The 16,914-nt window shown below is 34.4% G+C and overlaps 3 protein-coding genes across 3 annotated transcripts in view; 2 read left to right on the top strand and 1 right to left on the bottom strand.

The window, feature by feature from the left end:
- Positions 1-4,144, top strand: part of ANKAR (ankyrin and armadillo repeat containing) — a 50,658-nt gene extending 46,514 nt beyond the window's left edge. Inside the window, exons 21-22 of the mRNA XM_033112336.1 lie at positions 2,313-2,359; positions 3,833-4,144. Coding sequence (XP_032968227.1) covers positions 2,313-2,359; positions 3,833-4,083 — 298 coding nt within the window. The 3' untranslated portion in view covers positions 4,084-4,144. The remainder of the gene's footprint in view (positions 1-2,312; positions 2,360-3,832) is intronic.
- Positions 4,145-6,396: 2,252 nt separating this feature from the next.
- OSGEPL1 (O-sialoglycoprotein endopeptidase like 1) lies at positions 6,397-13,313 on the bottom strand. Its single transcript, XM_033111586.1, has 8 exons — positions 13,222-13,313; positions 11,980-12,220; positions 11,061-11,448; positions 10,068-10,272; positions 9,843-9,991; positions 8,907-9,037; positions 8,734-8,805; positions 6,397-7,251 (listed from the first exon to the last, which is right to left on the bottom strand). Exons 2-8 carry the CDS (start codon positions 12,198-12,200, stop codon positions 7,173-7,175), a joined length of 1,245 nt encoding a protein of 414 aa, XP_032967477.1. The 5' UTR covers positions 12,201-12,220; positions 13,222-13,313; the 3' UTR covers positions 6,397-7,172.
- A 41-nt stretch (positions 13,314-13,354) lies between these two features.
- PMS1 (PMS1 homolog 1, mismatch repair system component) overlaps positions 13,355-16,914 on the top strand; it is an 86,608-nt gene continuing 83,048 nt past the window's right edge. The window contains exon 1 of the mRNA XM_033111582.1: positions 13,355-13,400. The gene's annotated coding sequence lies outside the window, so the exon portion shown is untranslated. The remainder of the gene's footprint in view (positions 13,401-16,914) is intronic.

Raw genomic sequence — 16,914 nt, 5'->3', positions numbered from 1 at the left:
TATTTGAAGTTGCAGTAGTGATGGAAACTCAAACAAGGGGAACTACCCTTGATATGAATATATGCCTTTTATACCAAAGGATAAACTTCATTCTAACTGTCCATTGCCAAAGCCTGTTTTCATTCCAACAGAATTGGACTGAAACAGAATTGTGAGTGCAGACAAGAATACAAGATCTGGGGGATCCTGTCTGGGGATCCTGTCTTGCTTGGATTATTCACATTTCAGAAAAGTTTTGGGAGACTGGTTGCTTCCACATCTGATCCAGGAAGGCATTTTTGGGTAGACTGGGGTCATTTGAGAGTTCTGCGCCAACCAGGAACACCGCCATGACCTTGGCATCAAATGGGAGTTTGGGACTTAATCCAAAGTTAGGGCAAACTCCCAGCGTGGAAAGAGGGCTAAATCGCACTCAGTGGCTGGCGTCATGCCAAAGTTTGCCAGGCATGTATTTAGAGGATTTGGCATCAGTATTGTAGTTTCATCATGAACTTAAATTTCTGAAAAAAGAGAAGAGAATCTCCTACAATGGGTATATTTCCTTCCATAAACGTAGCGGAATTATGTCTCTGCAAATAGCACTATTTATATAAAGGAAACAGAACTACTCAAGCTATATTATCTTTACAATAATAGAAAAGAATAGGATACAATAGTGTATCATGGTTCTAAAAATCAATTTTAAGTGTATAGAGAAAAATATATCTTCAGAGTCACTTTAATTTGAATTATTTGAAAAATTAAAAACTTACTACATAATTTTATATAAAAAGCCAGGGAAATCTAAATTGCAATAGCTACAATTGACAATGTAAAAAAAATATTTAGTCTTTGAAAAAATTACTTTAGGATAAATAATGTATTTTGTAGTCACTTCCACAGGTAGCCCATATGGCAACTTTTTGGGAGTTAGAAAAAGGGGTCCCTCCCTCAGGACACTTTAGTGCCATCTGCTGGAAAACGGTTGAAGCAACTACACAAATCTACAATGACTATGATGTGAATGGCGCCCCTTAGAGTTGTGAACATTCAACTTCCAGGGTTATAAATAAGCAGTGACCGGTGGTTAGCAAACTTTTAAGAATGGTTACCAACTGAGGTGGAACTGGTGAGCAAATAATTATTCCTATAACTAATAGTGCTTCGCACTTTCCTCAGAGTACTTATATGAACTATTCCCCTTATTATTAATAATAATCCTGTGAAGGAGGTAGGTTTAAATAAAACCATGGGAAATGCATTAAAAGATTATGAAAACAAGTTTGGAACCTTTGGAATGGATAAACATACCCTTCCACAAAATATTCCTTGATGCCAACTGGAAACAGAAAGTAGATTGATTGTGGTTGGGATCATAATAGCTTTATGGCTTTTTTTTTTTTTTTTTTTTTTGGAGCATCATACACCACCTCTATTGTCCCCCATCCAGCACCAAGAATGGGAGATTAGAAAAACTGGATGTACAAATTTTGAAGTATGTAGAGAGACATATTGTACTGGTGTTAACTGACCCTGTATGAAAATAAGATTAACACTAGCTAGTTTCATGTTACACGATATAGAACATGAAGTTGGCATATGAACAGATTGAGGCCTGTGCCTCATTAAAGTTCATAACAGCAACTGTTCCTCATCAAATTAACCAGGAATAATTTGTGATAACTACCCTTAATACATTAACTTTAATTAAGGCTTATTTTATTACTAGGGGATTTTGCAATACCGCATTTATATGTTACATGTCCAGGATGATTAAAATACTCCTTTAAAGCCACAAAAAGACACACACATTCACTTAGGTTCACCTTGCTGTTCTTTGGCTTGAAACACTTCATTGGTAACCCAGTACTTTGAAAATAAAGTTCAAATTTCCTCATATTCTTAATGCATAAAATGACCTGATCTTTATTCTCCACCTTATCTTCCTTCACGTCTCCAGATACCTTTAATTCCGACGACATCAGACTACTTAGTGCCCTCTGAACATGCCATACTGTTTTATAGTACTGTAATCTTTCATACCCTATTACCTCTGTCTGGAATACCCTCCCCCACCTCAGCCTTAAAGACCTATTTTCTTCAAAACCCAGACGAAGTGTTTTTCTTCCATGAAGCTTTCCCTGATCACGTCAAGCAGATTTAACATTCCAGGTGTTTTAAGTTATAAATGAGTGATTGAATATAAACTACTTACAGACAACGTTAGTACAGGTAACATGTATAAATTAGACCATTCAGCATTAAACATGGTCCCTGGTATACTAAGTCTTTATACATTTCTAGCTTTTTTGATAAAAATGTTTTCCTTTTAGTCTGGAGAAAAATGGAGGACCATCCGTAATTCCTGTCTTTAAAAAAGGTAATTGATTTTTCTTTTTTTCTTGAGCTACCTTCTAGCCTTCTGTGTTCCATTTCTAAAAATTCAAAATGTAGAGGCTATGAAAAAAATGTTTATCTGTAAACTTTTGCTTTTGTAATTCTGTATACCTGAAATATCTTCCCATTTACAAGCCAATGTTAATCATTTCTTTTAAGGCTTTCCCTACTAACATCACTTGACAGAAATCCCTCTTAGCTTTTTCTCACAAGCCATACACAGAAATAAGTCATTACTGAAACAACATGTAAGTATGACTTAAATTAGGACCTTGCTATTGTTCTGTTCAATGTACAACTTGTCTAATAAATTCTTAGGGCAGAGACACATGTTTTTCCATTGATACTCTGTATACTTTCACATATAGTTTTAGTTGGTAAATGATGGTTGAGTAGCCTAGGCCTGCAAAATCAGAGTCCAGATCTTATAATGTTACTTATCAATTCCTATTAGACATGTGATAGGAAAAATAAATTACTTATTGATTTCATATATGCTTAGTGCTTGTTCATGTTGGCTTAGCGTAGGACCAAAATCAGTCTTACTTTGTACGATACTTCCCTGAAAATAAGACCTAGCCGGACCATCAGCTCTAATGCATCTTTTGGAGCAAAAATTAGTATAAGACCGGGTCTTATATAAGACCCAGTTTTATATTATATTAAAATAAGACCAGGTATTATATTACTTTTTGCTCCAAAAGATGCATTAGAGCTGATGGTCCGGGTAGGTTTTATTTTCGGGGAAACACGGTATATTGTCCTATAGCCAAAAACAGATAGTACCATTCAGAAGTCAAAATCAGTTTGCTGCAGTCACAAATGGAAAGGGAGAGAGTAGGGAGAGAGAACAAAAGGAGAGGAAAGAACTTCATTTATTCATTTCATATCTGAGGGAAGCTAGGTGTATAAGGGAGTCTATACTTCTGAATATCATGGGTAGAAAAATGTCTGTTTTTGTATAGCTCCTTTAGTTAATTTATACACAAGAATAAAGTCAGTCTCATTCTTTCCACACTTTAATACTGGTTTCTAAATAACAATCTGTGTATCAGTAATGGTCTATGAAGTTTTCACAGGTTTGTAGTAACATAAGAAAAATAAGGACAATGTAGCAAGTTTCCGATAAAGTTAATTTCATTCAATGTAAAGTCTGTCATTTTGAGATAATGCCTTTTACACTTTCTTTTGGTGTTAAAATATCCCTTCTTTTACAAAATATTTAATGATGGTTGGCATTTGTTCTTGTATTAGTAGCAACTTGGCATACTAAAAAGTTGGCAACCATGTATTGGTCCCCAAAGATTTTTGCACCCCTACAAGTCTGGATGCTACTGATCTGTTCTCTTAATATGTTTTAGTGATGTAAAGAAAATAGAACTATACAGAACTGAAGGCAATGAGACTATGCCTAGGGTTCTTATGAGACATTTAATTGTGGTTCTCTAATTTTCAGGGAAAGATCACAGAAGAAAATTAAAACCTAAAATTCAACCAAGAGATTCTTTGACTTTAATGTCTCCTGTAACTAACTTCATGGGACTCTTCAAAACAACTAAAAAGGCCACTGTTTCCCATAATATTTTTTCCTTTTCATCTGCAACTTCATCAGATATCATAAAAGTATCAAGACCAAGAACAGTGTTTTTGAACGAACTTGGGAAACATGTCCAGAAAGCTAATTCGGAGTCTGCAGAAGGTCAATAAAAGCATTTTAGCGTGAAAGGATTCCTGAGCAATCGTGTTACATTTTTGTTTTTAATTGTGGTAAAATACACGACATAACTGAGTATAATCTTTCTTAATGGAAGTTCTTGATATTTAACAGATTTCCCTTAAATTAAAATCAAATCAGAGTTATGGTTTCAAAAAATAAGTAGAATTTTCTGAAATAGAATACCTGTGCTTAAAATTATTAATACATAGCAACTGACACGAGTGGCATAATTAGTATATGTATGTATCAATTGTTAGAAATATTTTTTTAATTGGTATGCTGGGCTAAAAAGCCCGGATTCAAAGTAGCCCACATATTAGTACTCTGTAATACATTGAGATATTTGCTGATAAACACTAAAAAAACGCATGAGGGTTCCAAAACCTAAAATGTACTCTTTTAAAACATTTAATTTTAAAAAATCTGAATTCATTACCCATCAAGTACAAAAGTATGCCTAAAAAATGTGGCAATCAGTGTTGACCATTCTCCAAATGTATTGAGTACCTTTGGTTTGCGCTTGGAAAGGGTGATACTCTTTGTGGCTTAGAATCACATGATGTTTCCAGTAGATGGGAGTTTTGATGTATGTCTGCTTTTCCTGTTTTACAGCAGCAGAGAGATTTTATACAAAAGCAAGCTGGGCTTCCCTGTGTCCTTTAAAGTCCCTTTTTCTCTATCCATGTTGCTCAGTGTCTTCATATGGTTTACCTGGGCTGCACTGAACATATATTTTAATTAGCAGTTAATTTCTGCAACATGCCTTAACACAACAGTGATGGTGATGATGGCAGCTACGTGTACTTAGGACTATGTGCCAGAGTCCAAAGCCTAAGCTCTTAACCACTGTACAACAGGAGACCTCTTTAATCTTCAAATTCAATTCTAAATTCTCTTAATTGCTCCAAGTCACAACTTTCTGGTAGATGGACTAAAACATAGGAATTGTGAGGGAGGAATGGTATATTTTATATTAAAAAGGGATACACAGTTCAAATGATAAGAAACTGTGTCATTTATTCAGTACCATTAAGCATAAGAATTCATATCAATGGAAATATTAAGCCTCTGTAAATTAAAAAAAAAGCCTCTTGACAGCAAATTTTGAGCTTTTCAACTAGCTTCTGATGGGCTAAAGACTATATTTTAAGAGTATTTTCAGGGTTGAGAATTAGGGTTTCTTTGTATTCAATAACATAGACATTCCCTGAGTATCTTGGCCTAGCCATACCATCCTATGACTCCTAGTACTTACGGTAGTTCTCCTAAAGTACAGCCCCCCTGTAAAGATTATTTTTATTACCCTGCATTTTCTTGTTATTTTTTAACATTATATATAAGATAAGAAAGGCCTTAAGATACAGAGCGTTTCAGCAAATTGCTTGCGTCTTACCTGTACTATAAGCTAACTTTGGCACATATGCTTGCCACTATATAGAGTTCAGTATTTCTCCTTTTCCTTTTCCTTACCATCTTTCTCTTTCTTCTTTCCCTTCCTTCCTTCATTCCTTATAGCTAAGTATTGAAAGGCCTAAAGATATGCAATGCTTCCAGAATTTGCTCATTTTCTTTATCTGTAGTTTCCCTTATTTATATCATGAACCCAATTTTAACATGTGTGCTTGTAGTACCTGGAACAATATTGATACTTTGAAATTTTAAAAACTTAGATTATAGATATCCCTATTTTACAATATTTGTGATAGTGGGAAGAAATTTTGGTCAATTTTCTTCCATAGTTTATGTATACTCTGATTGTAATAGCCACAGAAAATAATTCTTCTCTTTGAATTCAGATCCACATAATACAGAACACAAATCCAAATGTAAAATGTGATTCACAAATTATTGTTTCTTTTAAATTATATTTACAAACCATATCTATACCTCAACATCAAATAATGCAAAGCTCTATAAATATTGGCTGTTTGTGTATGTTCCCTCATATAAATTATATTTTCTATTTCCAGGATAAAATGGATGATCATGAAACAAAACTCTATGATTCTAAAGAAAAGAATTACTTATGGAATTTCCCAAAAGGGAGGACACCTTAAGGCAGGATTAAAATAAGAAATCTTTTCATTCTAGATTTTTATCCTTACTTCCTAGTTTCTTAATAAAGCAAGTCACTGACTGACTAGAAAGTTAGAAACTTGCTCCTGTATGGATGACATAATACAAATCTCTACTGGTAAAATCTCTCAAAAGAAATTAAACAGACAGTAACATTGTCCTTATATTCAAAGTTCCTTTAATGGAGGCAAAAAGAAATAAAAGAAGTGATAAATTTATGATACCTGCAGTACAATGTTTCAGATTCAAAGGAAATAATGCAAAACAAAAACATAAGCCTTTTCATCTTGTATTTTAGTCAATTACATATAATTTCTAATATAATACATATAAATATATGTGGTCAACTAAAAAGTAAAATACAAAATGAGAAAGTACTTGCATGTTATATTTCTTAAAATCTCAGATGGGTTTTAAGAAATGCAGACATTCCATTTGCTCTGGAGAAGATACCTATATTTTTATAATTAATAATGTACATTCTGTTGGAGAAAGTCACCTTTGGTCTTGATTAAGAATGCATTGATTTGACATGATCTTGACCTGGCTCCCTTTCTAAAATTGCTCTTGCATTGGAAAAGTCAGACTAATGTTTTAGCAGAAGCCAACAACAACAACAAAAAGCTTCTATTACCCTGCAATGAGAAAGGGGGAAAAGATCTAGGCCTGTATAATACTGGGCCAAGATTTAGCAGAATCACTGTATTTCTCCTTACAGGTTTGTTTTTCTACCTGTCAACATCAGTACATTCTTTCCCCTATAAGATGTTTTACTTTGGTTTTTGATAAACAAATTTATATTCCCTTCTAAGACTATTAACATACTATTACAGTCTCTCAGAAGAACAGGTAAAACATCAAACATAAGAAAAGGAATAACAAAAGAAAATCTTGATGAACAATATTATATATGTCCTACAATTTGATATACAAAAAGAAAAAAATCAACACTGAATTTTTTTGGTTGAAATACTACCTTTAGGCATTTTTTGAAAAGCAAAAATCAAATCTCCATTTTTAATCGTGGTACTTTTATGGCAGCTTCTCCAACTTCTTTAGATATATCTATTCCAAGAGGACATCTGCATCATAATCAGACAAATCACATTATTTCAAGCATTTGCTTCCTGATCTGTCACTAGTTTTGCAGACTATTTACTTAGAACCCTAACAATTTATGAATCTAATGTATAATTAATTGTATATCATGATAGTTCTTGAATAGATACAAATACAGTGAAAAATCAAACCAAAATAATGGGTGAAAAAAGTCTAGTTCCATTAATAAATCTAAATTTGGAGATTTTTTTTTTAACCACTTTGAGGTATATTTAACATGTAAAAAGCTATACATATTTAATATACAACTCGATGACTTTGGGGATTGACATGTTTTCAAAGAAAATTCTACTGCTCTCAAATAGTGTAAATAATTAAAAACTTAAAATAGAGAAATAACAAAAAATGTCTTATAATTCTCTACAAAGCTAAAAGGGTGAAAATAATTTATCATACAGATAAAGTCAAGCCTGAATTCATTCCTACTTTAGAAATTCCCCAGGTTTCTACTGATTCTTCTCTGAGGTTTCAAAATCTGGTTTATTCCTTTTCTACCTTCCTTTGTCACTGTGAGCAGGAGAGGTCTTAGGTTCTATGCTCTTTGTTTTTCCTCAGTAAATATTTTTGACCTCAGATTTCTGCTTTTTTACTGTGTTACCCGATCTAATGCTTCAACTGTACCCCAGCTTAGAAAAAGCCATCCTCTCCAGCCTCAACACTGCCAAAAAGAAGGCACCACTGGATTAGACAATATATTCTACCAAAGGCTAGGTCATCAACATCAACATGGGGGGGTTTCTTCTGCCACTACAAACTAAACTCTGTTTATTTATAATCAGCCATAAGAGTCTGTGGTTCTTGTAGCGCCAGTTATGGACTACAACGCTGAAAAATTTTAAAACATCAGATGAAAAAATGTTAAAAATAGAATTATTAGATTATGAAACATAATAATCATCCTTTACTTTTAATATTTTTACTATTCCAGCATTAACTTAGACCAGAATTTGATAATCAATTGAAAAACTATGCTATTCTTTGGAACTTTGATTTGTGAGATGAAATAAGGCTTGCAGAAACAGCTATCTTTTGGCCATTTCTCAGCTGCGGGTAGAAGAGCACATACACAACCCAGTCTCATACCCAAATCCTTTTTGCACATTTTCCTTAGGTTTCCCAGCATACTAGCTGAGATGGTCTTGACATTTCAAAGGTCCAGCCCATGGACATGGTTTTCATTCTGATCCCAAATGAAGGAATTCATCATCCTTACCCACCGCCTGTTTCTAACCTATGATTTGTCAAATTTTTTATAATTTGATATGGTAGCAAAAATATTTCTTATAAGATATCTACCTCCTATGTTTATGAAAGAAATTAATGTATCCTTTCTTCAAGTACCACCAGAATGTGAATGAAAACCTCACATACTCATGTAAAAGCAAAATCCAGGCTTTGACTTTGATAATGCAACTTGCATAAAGATTATGATTGGTACTACGTACTTTGGTTCATAGCGGATGCCTTCTGTGTCGTATAAAATGCCCAAGCCAGCACGCAATCTTTCAATACCATTCCTAAATAAGAATCATTAAAATAAAATAAATAGCCCAAGATTTAAAGAAGAATTAGCATGATGAACTAGCAATTAATATTTACATAATTATGAGTGGCTTACCATGCAATCATAATGCCGTTGTCAGTGCACAGTTTGGGAGGAGGACACAACAAAGTGCATTGTGTTGCATTTGCTACAATTTCCAGAGCTTTTCGGATATATAAGTTACTTGCAACTCCTCCAGATACAACCTGAAGGAATTGAGAACACCAAAATTAACAAATACCACATATGGATATGAGCCAAGCTGTTAACTACACCTGGGGAAAACCGCAGCATTACACAATAAGAAAACATTATATTTTGATAGATGAATAATGGGCAAGTGATATATTTGTATAATGAAAATTTGGAAAAGAAAAAAAGTCATCAAAAATTTCAATATCAGCATATATTCATTACTATCATTTTTGTATATTCTAAACTTTTAAAATTACAATCAGTACAATAATTTAGACTGCAGTTTTTACTTATAAGCATTTTTTTCATTTTACTACATAATTCTTAAAAAACTATTATCTTTGATATTCATGTAAAATTCCATTTTGTCAACCTACCATCATTTAAATATTTTCTCACTTTATAATTTTCTAAAGAATGAAGTTTAAGATACAGTTAAACAAGAAGTTTATCAAGGCGTTTAAACACATTAAAGGGATTTCATCAAGGGAACACATTTGAAGAAAATCAGCCTATTTTTCTAAAAATAAAGACACCAGCTACTGCATTTCATTTCTTATTGTAAACCTTCTTTTACATTCAATGAGAAGATGCAGCCTTGGACTTTTTTGGCACACAGGCTGTCTAGATGATTCATAAAGCTGCCACACCTGTACAAGAAATGGCTGTTAAGTCTTTATTCTGCATATTTTATACTGTCTGGGCTAGCATATGGCATAAAGACTTTTTCATTCCATGCACAGGATCAGTTAAGCTCTTGCAAGTAACATACTGTAAAGTGTTACTACTATTCCAAGATGAGATGAGAAAACTTACCAGTACTGCATTACTTTGAGATAACAAGGCTTTTTGCTTGCAAAACAGAATAGCACGATGTGTTCTTTTTGCGATGTGACATGCTGTTGTGTGCTGTACTGCAGCAGCAATGTCCGCAGCTGAAGATAGGATTTGCCCCTTCTCAATACCTGTAGAAAGGAGCGGATGTTTTTAGACACAACCCAGAATTACTTATTTGTCCAACTTTACTATTTAGAAATATACCTTCCTCTTTTTCCTTTTGCATTACTGTCTTATCAATAATGTGCTGAAGTCCAGTAAAAGAAAAATCACAATTTTTAGCACGTTGCATGGGAGGTTTGAAATCAAAATGCAGTTTATTTCCTTGTTTAGCCAAATGTTCTATAGCCTTCCCACCACTCATGGTGGAGCACTCTGGATGTTTTATTAAGGAAAGTCTTCTTGCTACCTGTCAAAAATAAACACAAAATTGCATTTTGAAACCAAGATGCAAGGAAATGAATTTTACTAAAAACAAACAAAAACCTGGATGAATACAACATGCTATACTTTTGCAAATGTGGACTACAGGTGGTGGTCAATAGAAGCAGTCTTGCTCCTTCTAACAATCTGATCAATAGTGGGCAATCACTGCCTCCCTATCTACTTTTGCTCTTCTATTGGGAATGGAAAGTAGGTTTGAAGTTAACAATGACTGCTCAATGATGAAGTTCAAAAATAAAAACCTGCCCTATTTCTTCCAATCATTTCAGCTGTTGGCAGCAGGATTTTTGTATATGGCAGTAGGCTCTGTAGGATTCTAAAACAAAGGAAAAAGAAATCTGCTGTTGATGGTATTAGCAATTGTGATAACCACAGAATTTTGTGCATCTTTAATATTGTTGTTATCTTTATATATCCTCTTATTTCATTTTTACAGTGCTTTACACTTTACAAAATACTTTGTTGCACACAATATTATACTATTTGTTAAAAACATAACTGCATCTGCAAACTATTTGAGCCTTTATGTGCTAATGTAAATCTCCTATCATTTTATTTGGAATGGGTAAGAAAGAATCTTTCATAAACTAAGGACTACTCTTTTTCTTTTTGTCTTAGTACACATACATTTTCAGTCTAATATGATATTATTCAGAAGTATTTAGATGAATTGTAGTAGTGCATCTATTACTATCTAATTGAATGAAACTGACACTTTAACAAAAAAGAAAGAAGAAATTATTAAGTAATTACCTTGTCGAGCATGTCACCCGGTGCGATGTCCAAAGACTTTCCAAGAAGCAGAAAATCCGAAACTCCTCTAACTAATGCCAATAGACAATGACCTCCAGAAATCAAAAGAACTAAAAAGGGAAATTCTACTTTATTTGTCAACCTAATAGTAAGTGCATGAGCCTCCATATGATGAATGGGAATGAAAGGCTTTTTAAATTTGTCAACCAGCTGTAAGCTAAATGATAAGCCTACTCCTAAACTTAAAGCAAGTCCTGGTTTTATGGTAGTTGCAATTGCTGAGAGTTCACTTGGAGAGACTTTACTGACAGAGAGAGCTTCTTGCACTATTCGTTGAATATTTTCTCTGTGAAGCTGTTGAGCTACTGGAGGAATAATCCCACCTGTTCTGAAAGAAATAAAAAAAAAGCTTTTTATAATTTTAAGATTGTGAAAAATAGAGGAAGTAAAGTCATATGTTATAGCTGAAGGCATGTTTTCAAATTAATCATTATATAGCTAAAAATATTAGTAAGTCAAGTATTTTAAAGTATGTGTGTCTTATAATGTAGCGTACTATAAGAACTCAATATGTAGTGATTAAGGGTATAATGTCTCTGTTCAAAATTGTACACAACAAACTCCTATGGATTTACTTGATGAAGGAAATCATCAAAATAATCTTGAGAAGCATTCTAAGGAAGAAGTCTTCAACAAGGAAAGGACAGGGTAAAATTGGATTTTAGGAAAATTAATCTCTCAGCCAAGTGAGAGCCTTAAAGGCCAGTTTAAGGTTTTCAACAGTAGTCATTAAGAGCTTTTGCACAAAAGAAGAAATTAGCTCGTAAAATTTGACTTTTATATATGATAAATACAAAAGAATTATTTCATTGTACTTTTTCCCAAAAAAGTGGAAACTAGCAAGATAATGTCTACTTACTTTAAATGAACTTCAGTTTGGGAATGTATTGCTTCTCCCAGAACATTTCCAGTTTCATCCACCACAGCAGCTGCTGTATCATCACAACTAGTTTCAATTCCCAATACTAGTTTATGAAGAAATACTTTTCCAGGATGAAAATTAAAACTTCTTAAATATTCATAAATTTTCCTTTTTGATGGGTTAGAAAAAACTCGTGCTGTCTTATTCAATATTAGCATACTTACTCTATAGATAATTCCTTGAAAAGAATTAGAGAAATAAACTCATTATTTGAAACTGACATTAGCCACCAACCCATTCAGTTAAGCAAAATTCTTAAAGCTTGGTTTATATTTCAACATACAGTTTTATAAAATTATAGGAATGTTTTGTAAAAGTTAGTAAAAATTTCTAAAGGCTGTAGCAATCTGTTATGCAATTATATAATTTATATAATATAAATAACAGTATGAATGAATAAAATGCTCTCCAAGGGATAAAACAGAGAACTCCAATATAAAAATTTTTAGTATTACTATTACTTTCATGCTGTTGCTACCGTTCATTATTCTTTATAAAACAGCTAATATACAATAGCTACACGGAATAGTCCTCTGAAAAGTGCTATGGATTTTTTTGACAGCTAAAATTAAGACAAAATGTGGTTTAAAAAAATGAAAGGATAAAGCGAAAACATAACATAAAAATAAATGGGTTCCATTTTTTTGAAACACCTTTCAAATGTAATCATTTAGTTGGAAAACAAGAGTTGCCATAAAACACACACCAAAAACTAGATTTAGTCGTCTAGTTTAGCAACAAATAGTCTCATAAAGCTCATCTTAAAAGAACATCTCGACCAAAACGATCGCAACCTAATACCTATTTCATCCATTAATTACAATTTCTCGATTTAATCTACCTTTTTGTCACAGGTTTATCATAAAGGGATCTCCTCAAATCCTACTATCCCCCAAATAACAGCAGTTCATCACTAAAGCACCCTTGTATTTCCACACTGCCAAGTGTCTAGTTTCAGCTCCCAAATCCCCCGTTCTAAAACTTTCTGGATGTTTAAGCAGGTTCTTTCCCTATCATACTAATGGAAAAATGGGGAAAAAGAGCGAATAAACACTGGAACTTTTATTGTTCCCCTGGGGAAGAGGACATCCAGGGACATGATCCACCTATTCGCAGAGAACAGCTGCGGTAAATGCAGCCAGGACAGGATCAGTGGGGATCGGTGAGCAATGCACCCACCTTCCTCGCGACCGACAGTAGCCGGTACGCTCCTCGTCTCCCTTATAAACACCGGTACTGCCCTTTCTCAGGCACAGGAAAGCCTGAACCTGGCGCCCCGGAAGTGATGTCATCAACACGGTGCCAGCATCCGTCGTCAGGGATAGCTGCCATTTCCCTAGAAGGCTTCACTTTTGAGAGTGAGTATAAGCTTTACGAGTCCCTGTGTGCGTGTGCTCATGCGTTTTCTCCCCGATCTGCAGTAAATGAGCCTTCTCTACACGGTCCCAGGGCTAGTGACTGGTCTAGCGGAAGCCGAGCACAGACTTATCTGATACACATTCAGTTCTGAACAAAACTACATTAAGAGAAAACAAAATATTTTGCCTTTGACTGGAATCCGATGCCACCGTGAGAAAAGGATTGGGTAGACTATTCGTCATTCCATTTTCGAGTAACTATCACCAAATCTAAAGGTGTGACCAGAAAAAGTGGAAACTAGGGACGCCCGCAAGGACTTGTACAGAGTTCTGAGAGAACTGAAGCGTTTCCGGTCGGACACTTTAAATCGTTACTCCCACTTCTTCACTTGAAGGTGTGGGGCTGGTTCGTTTTTGTGAGAAAAATAAAGGGGGGAAGGGGAGCTTGTTAAATATTCACTTACCTAAAAATTATCCCATTTTCACAATACATTATGTGGTCTTTGCCTACTACTGTATAATGCAACTTCAGTATAGTATGCCCTTATATTGTTGCACCTCCTTCAATCTTTTTTTTTTCTTTTATTGGTTTGTGAACTTACCACTATTTGAATAGATTTATCCCAAGAAGCTTTCTGTTTCCCTGCAAACTTGAAGGTTTAACTAAGCAAGAACCTTATAAATACAAGGTTGGACAGAACTGGCACATATATTTGTGCCTTGAACAGTGTAAAGCTCTTGGTATAAAAGATGAATATATCCTAGTCGGCAAGTCACAGCTATAGTCTACTGGTAGATAAAGATATGTAAATTCATAATTAACAATGTTATGGAAAAATTTTAGGTGGAACTTACGTTTTTCAAAAACTTCATTTGTGTGACAATAGTAATAATTAACAGTAAAGTGGCACTTAACTATGTATCAGGCACTGTTGCAGATTAATTTATTTAATCCTCCCAACAATCCCATGAGGTTACTATCTTCGTTTTACTGATGAGGCAACTGGTCCATAGAGTTTGGGTGACTTGCAAGTCACACAGCTGGTAAGTGTAGAGGTAGGATTAGAAGTCAGGCTATCTGGCTCTGGTGTCTGTTTTAACTGCCAGAAGATAAAATAACTCATATTTTCCCTAGGCTGCACTGTTGACCCAAAGTAGGAAAAAAGGAAAATTAAGACCTAAAAGTTAAGAAAAATGAATCATCCTGTCTGATTGGATATGATAGGTCAGAGGTTATTTTCTATTATGTACTGGAATCTAGCCGGAACATAAAACCTTACACATCTGGCATTGTTTTCTTGCAATTTGAATTATGTTCAGCAGGTGTATCTCAATGCTGTCGAGTTATTCCTGTTGTGTGTGCCAGTCTCAGTAGTAGATTCCTCATCTAAGCGCTGTTGGTTGTTGAGCCTGAATGCTGCATTATGTGAAAGCAGAACTCTGGAGCACATTAGGGAGGAATTTTACTTTTCCTTTGATTGAATGCATTGAGTAGAATGGAATGGCACTTATACTAGTCCCACATATTTGGCAAGTAAAGGTATACATCTTCTATGTTCTTTATTGTACTGAAGGAGAAGTTATTGGGAGAAAGGTATGTGTGGGCTTTCATCAGATCATATCACATGGTTTAGGTGCCACTCATGGGCATTCTCAACAAAACATGGCCTAACCACTGTAGCTTCAGCTTAAATTGAGTTCCAACTAAATCTAAATATGCTCAATTTATCTCTGCTATTGTCTAACTTTCCATTTGCAAGCTTTAGAGGAAAATTATAAATAGAAGAATCTTTATAATACTCATTCCCTAATTATGTCTTACTAAATTAGATTTTATCACGTCTTTATTGGGTTCTTCCCTTTGTGCTAGGGACTTTATTAGTTTTTAAAGATACAAGATCCATTCCCTATTTTCAAGGAGCCGCGTCTAGTAACAGTCCATTGCAATACAGTAGAATGGAAGGTGTACATTGAGAGGGAAGTAGCTTGGGGAAGGTGGTATAGCTGGCCGCAGATGTATCCATAGCCTACAAGGACCTCAGTGTGATTGCTGGGTTTCAACATCTGATTCTTATCAAGGCTTGCAATTGATTTATCAGATTTGGAAGTGACTGGACTCTGGGTGCTTAGTCATACATTCAGTTTGCTCATAAACTGCTATGTAAAAATCATAATGAGAAATGCAATGATGAAGGAGCTAAGATAGTTGAGCTCGCTGGTCCTCACCTTCTCTGTGTTGACTAAATTACAGTGAAAACTCGATCCAAATTATAATCAGAAGATTGGTAAATATGGAATGGAAGCAATAAAAATGAGTTTGAGACTTTAAATGGCTGATGTTTCAAGACTGATGCACCCTTCCCACCTGAGTCACATACTTCTTAGTTCTTCCTAAGTTGGATTGTGCTAAAAATAGTCATTTGCCTTTCTCCTGTTTCCTTGCTGACAAATCTCTCTTGATGTGAAACATTCTTTCATTAATGTTAATACTGTCAATCAGTCTCATCTTTGAAAGATATTTTGCTTTTTAGTTTGCTGAACCATTATGCTTATTTTACAAATTTACCCTAAAATGATTTTTTTTATTGTGGTAAAATATATGTAGCAAAATTTCCCATTTAACCATTTTTAGGTGTACAATTCAGTGGCATTAAGTACCTTCGTATTGTTGTGCAACCATCACTACCATCCATCTTCAAAACTTTTTCATCTTCCCTAACTGAAATTCTGTATCCATTAAATAGTAATTCCCCATTTCCCCTTCTCCTCAGCCCGACAACCACCATTCTTTCAGTTTTTATAACTACTCTAGGTTCCTCATGTAAGTGGGCTCATACAATATTTGTCTTTTTGTGACTGACTTATTTCACTTAGCACTAACATCAAGGTTCATCCAATGTTGTACCATGTCAGAATTTCCTTTTAAAGTTGAATATTCCATTATATGTACATACCTCATTTTGTTTATCCATTCATTCTTCAATGGACACTTGGGTTGCTTCCACCTCCTATTGTGAGTAATGCTGCTAAAAGCATGGGTTGTGTAAATACGTTTTCAAGTACCTACTTTCACTTCTTTTACCCAGAAGTGGAATTGCTGGATCATATGGTAATTGTTTAATTTTCTGAGGAATTGACATAATCTTACTTTTCAATTGTGTGGGGTCTGTGTGTTTTTGGCATAGGAGGGAGAGGGTGAGTCTTTTTGTTGTTCTCTTATACTTCCTATGCCTGTTAAGTGCCATGATAGAAGCATATGGTTTGATAATTCATAAGAGGACCAAATGTTTCAAAGCAGGATCACTGCATGAGACTTTCATGTGGTAGTATACTGGTATCTTCCTGGGCAATAGCCAATAAATCATCTGGCTTCTCTGTTCCCATTTTAAAAATTATAAAATGAAAATAATGCATGTTTATCTTCTTGATAAAATGGATCAACATAAATACAGAATTTTTGCAAAATCTGGAAGTTTTTCAAAAAAATGTTGTCGATAAATATTTAACTATATAA

This window comes from Rhinolophus ferrumequinum, chromosome 8 (assembly GCF_004115265.2).
Source record: "Rhinolophus ferrumequinum isolate MPI-CBG mRhiFer1 chromosome 8, mRhiFer1_v1.p, whole genome shotgun sequence".
Taxonomy (NCBI): domain Eukaryota; kingdom Metazoa; phylum Chordata; class Mammalia; order Chiroptera; family Rhinolophidae; genus Rhinolophus; species Rhinolophus ferrumequinum.
This window is presented reverse-complemented; position numbering and strand designations above follow the sequence as displayed.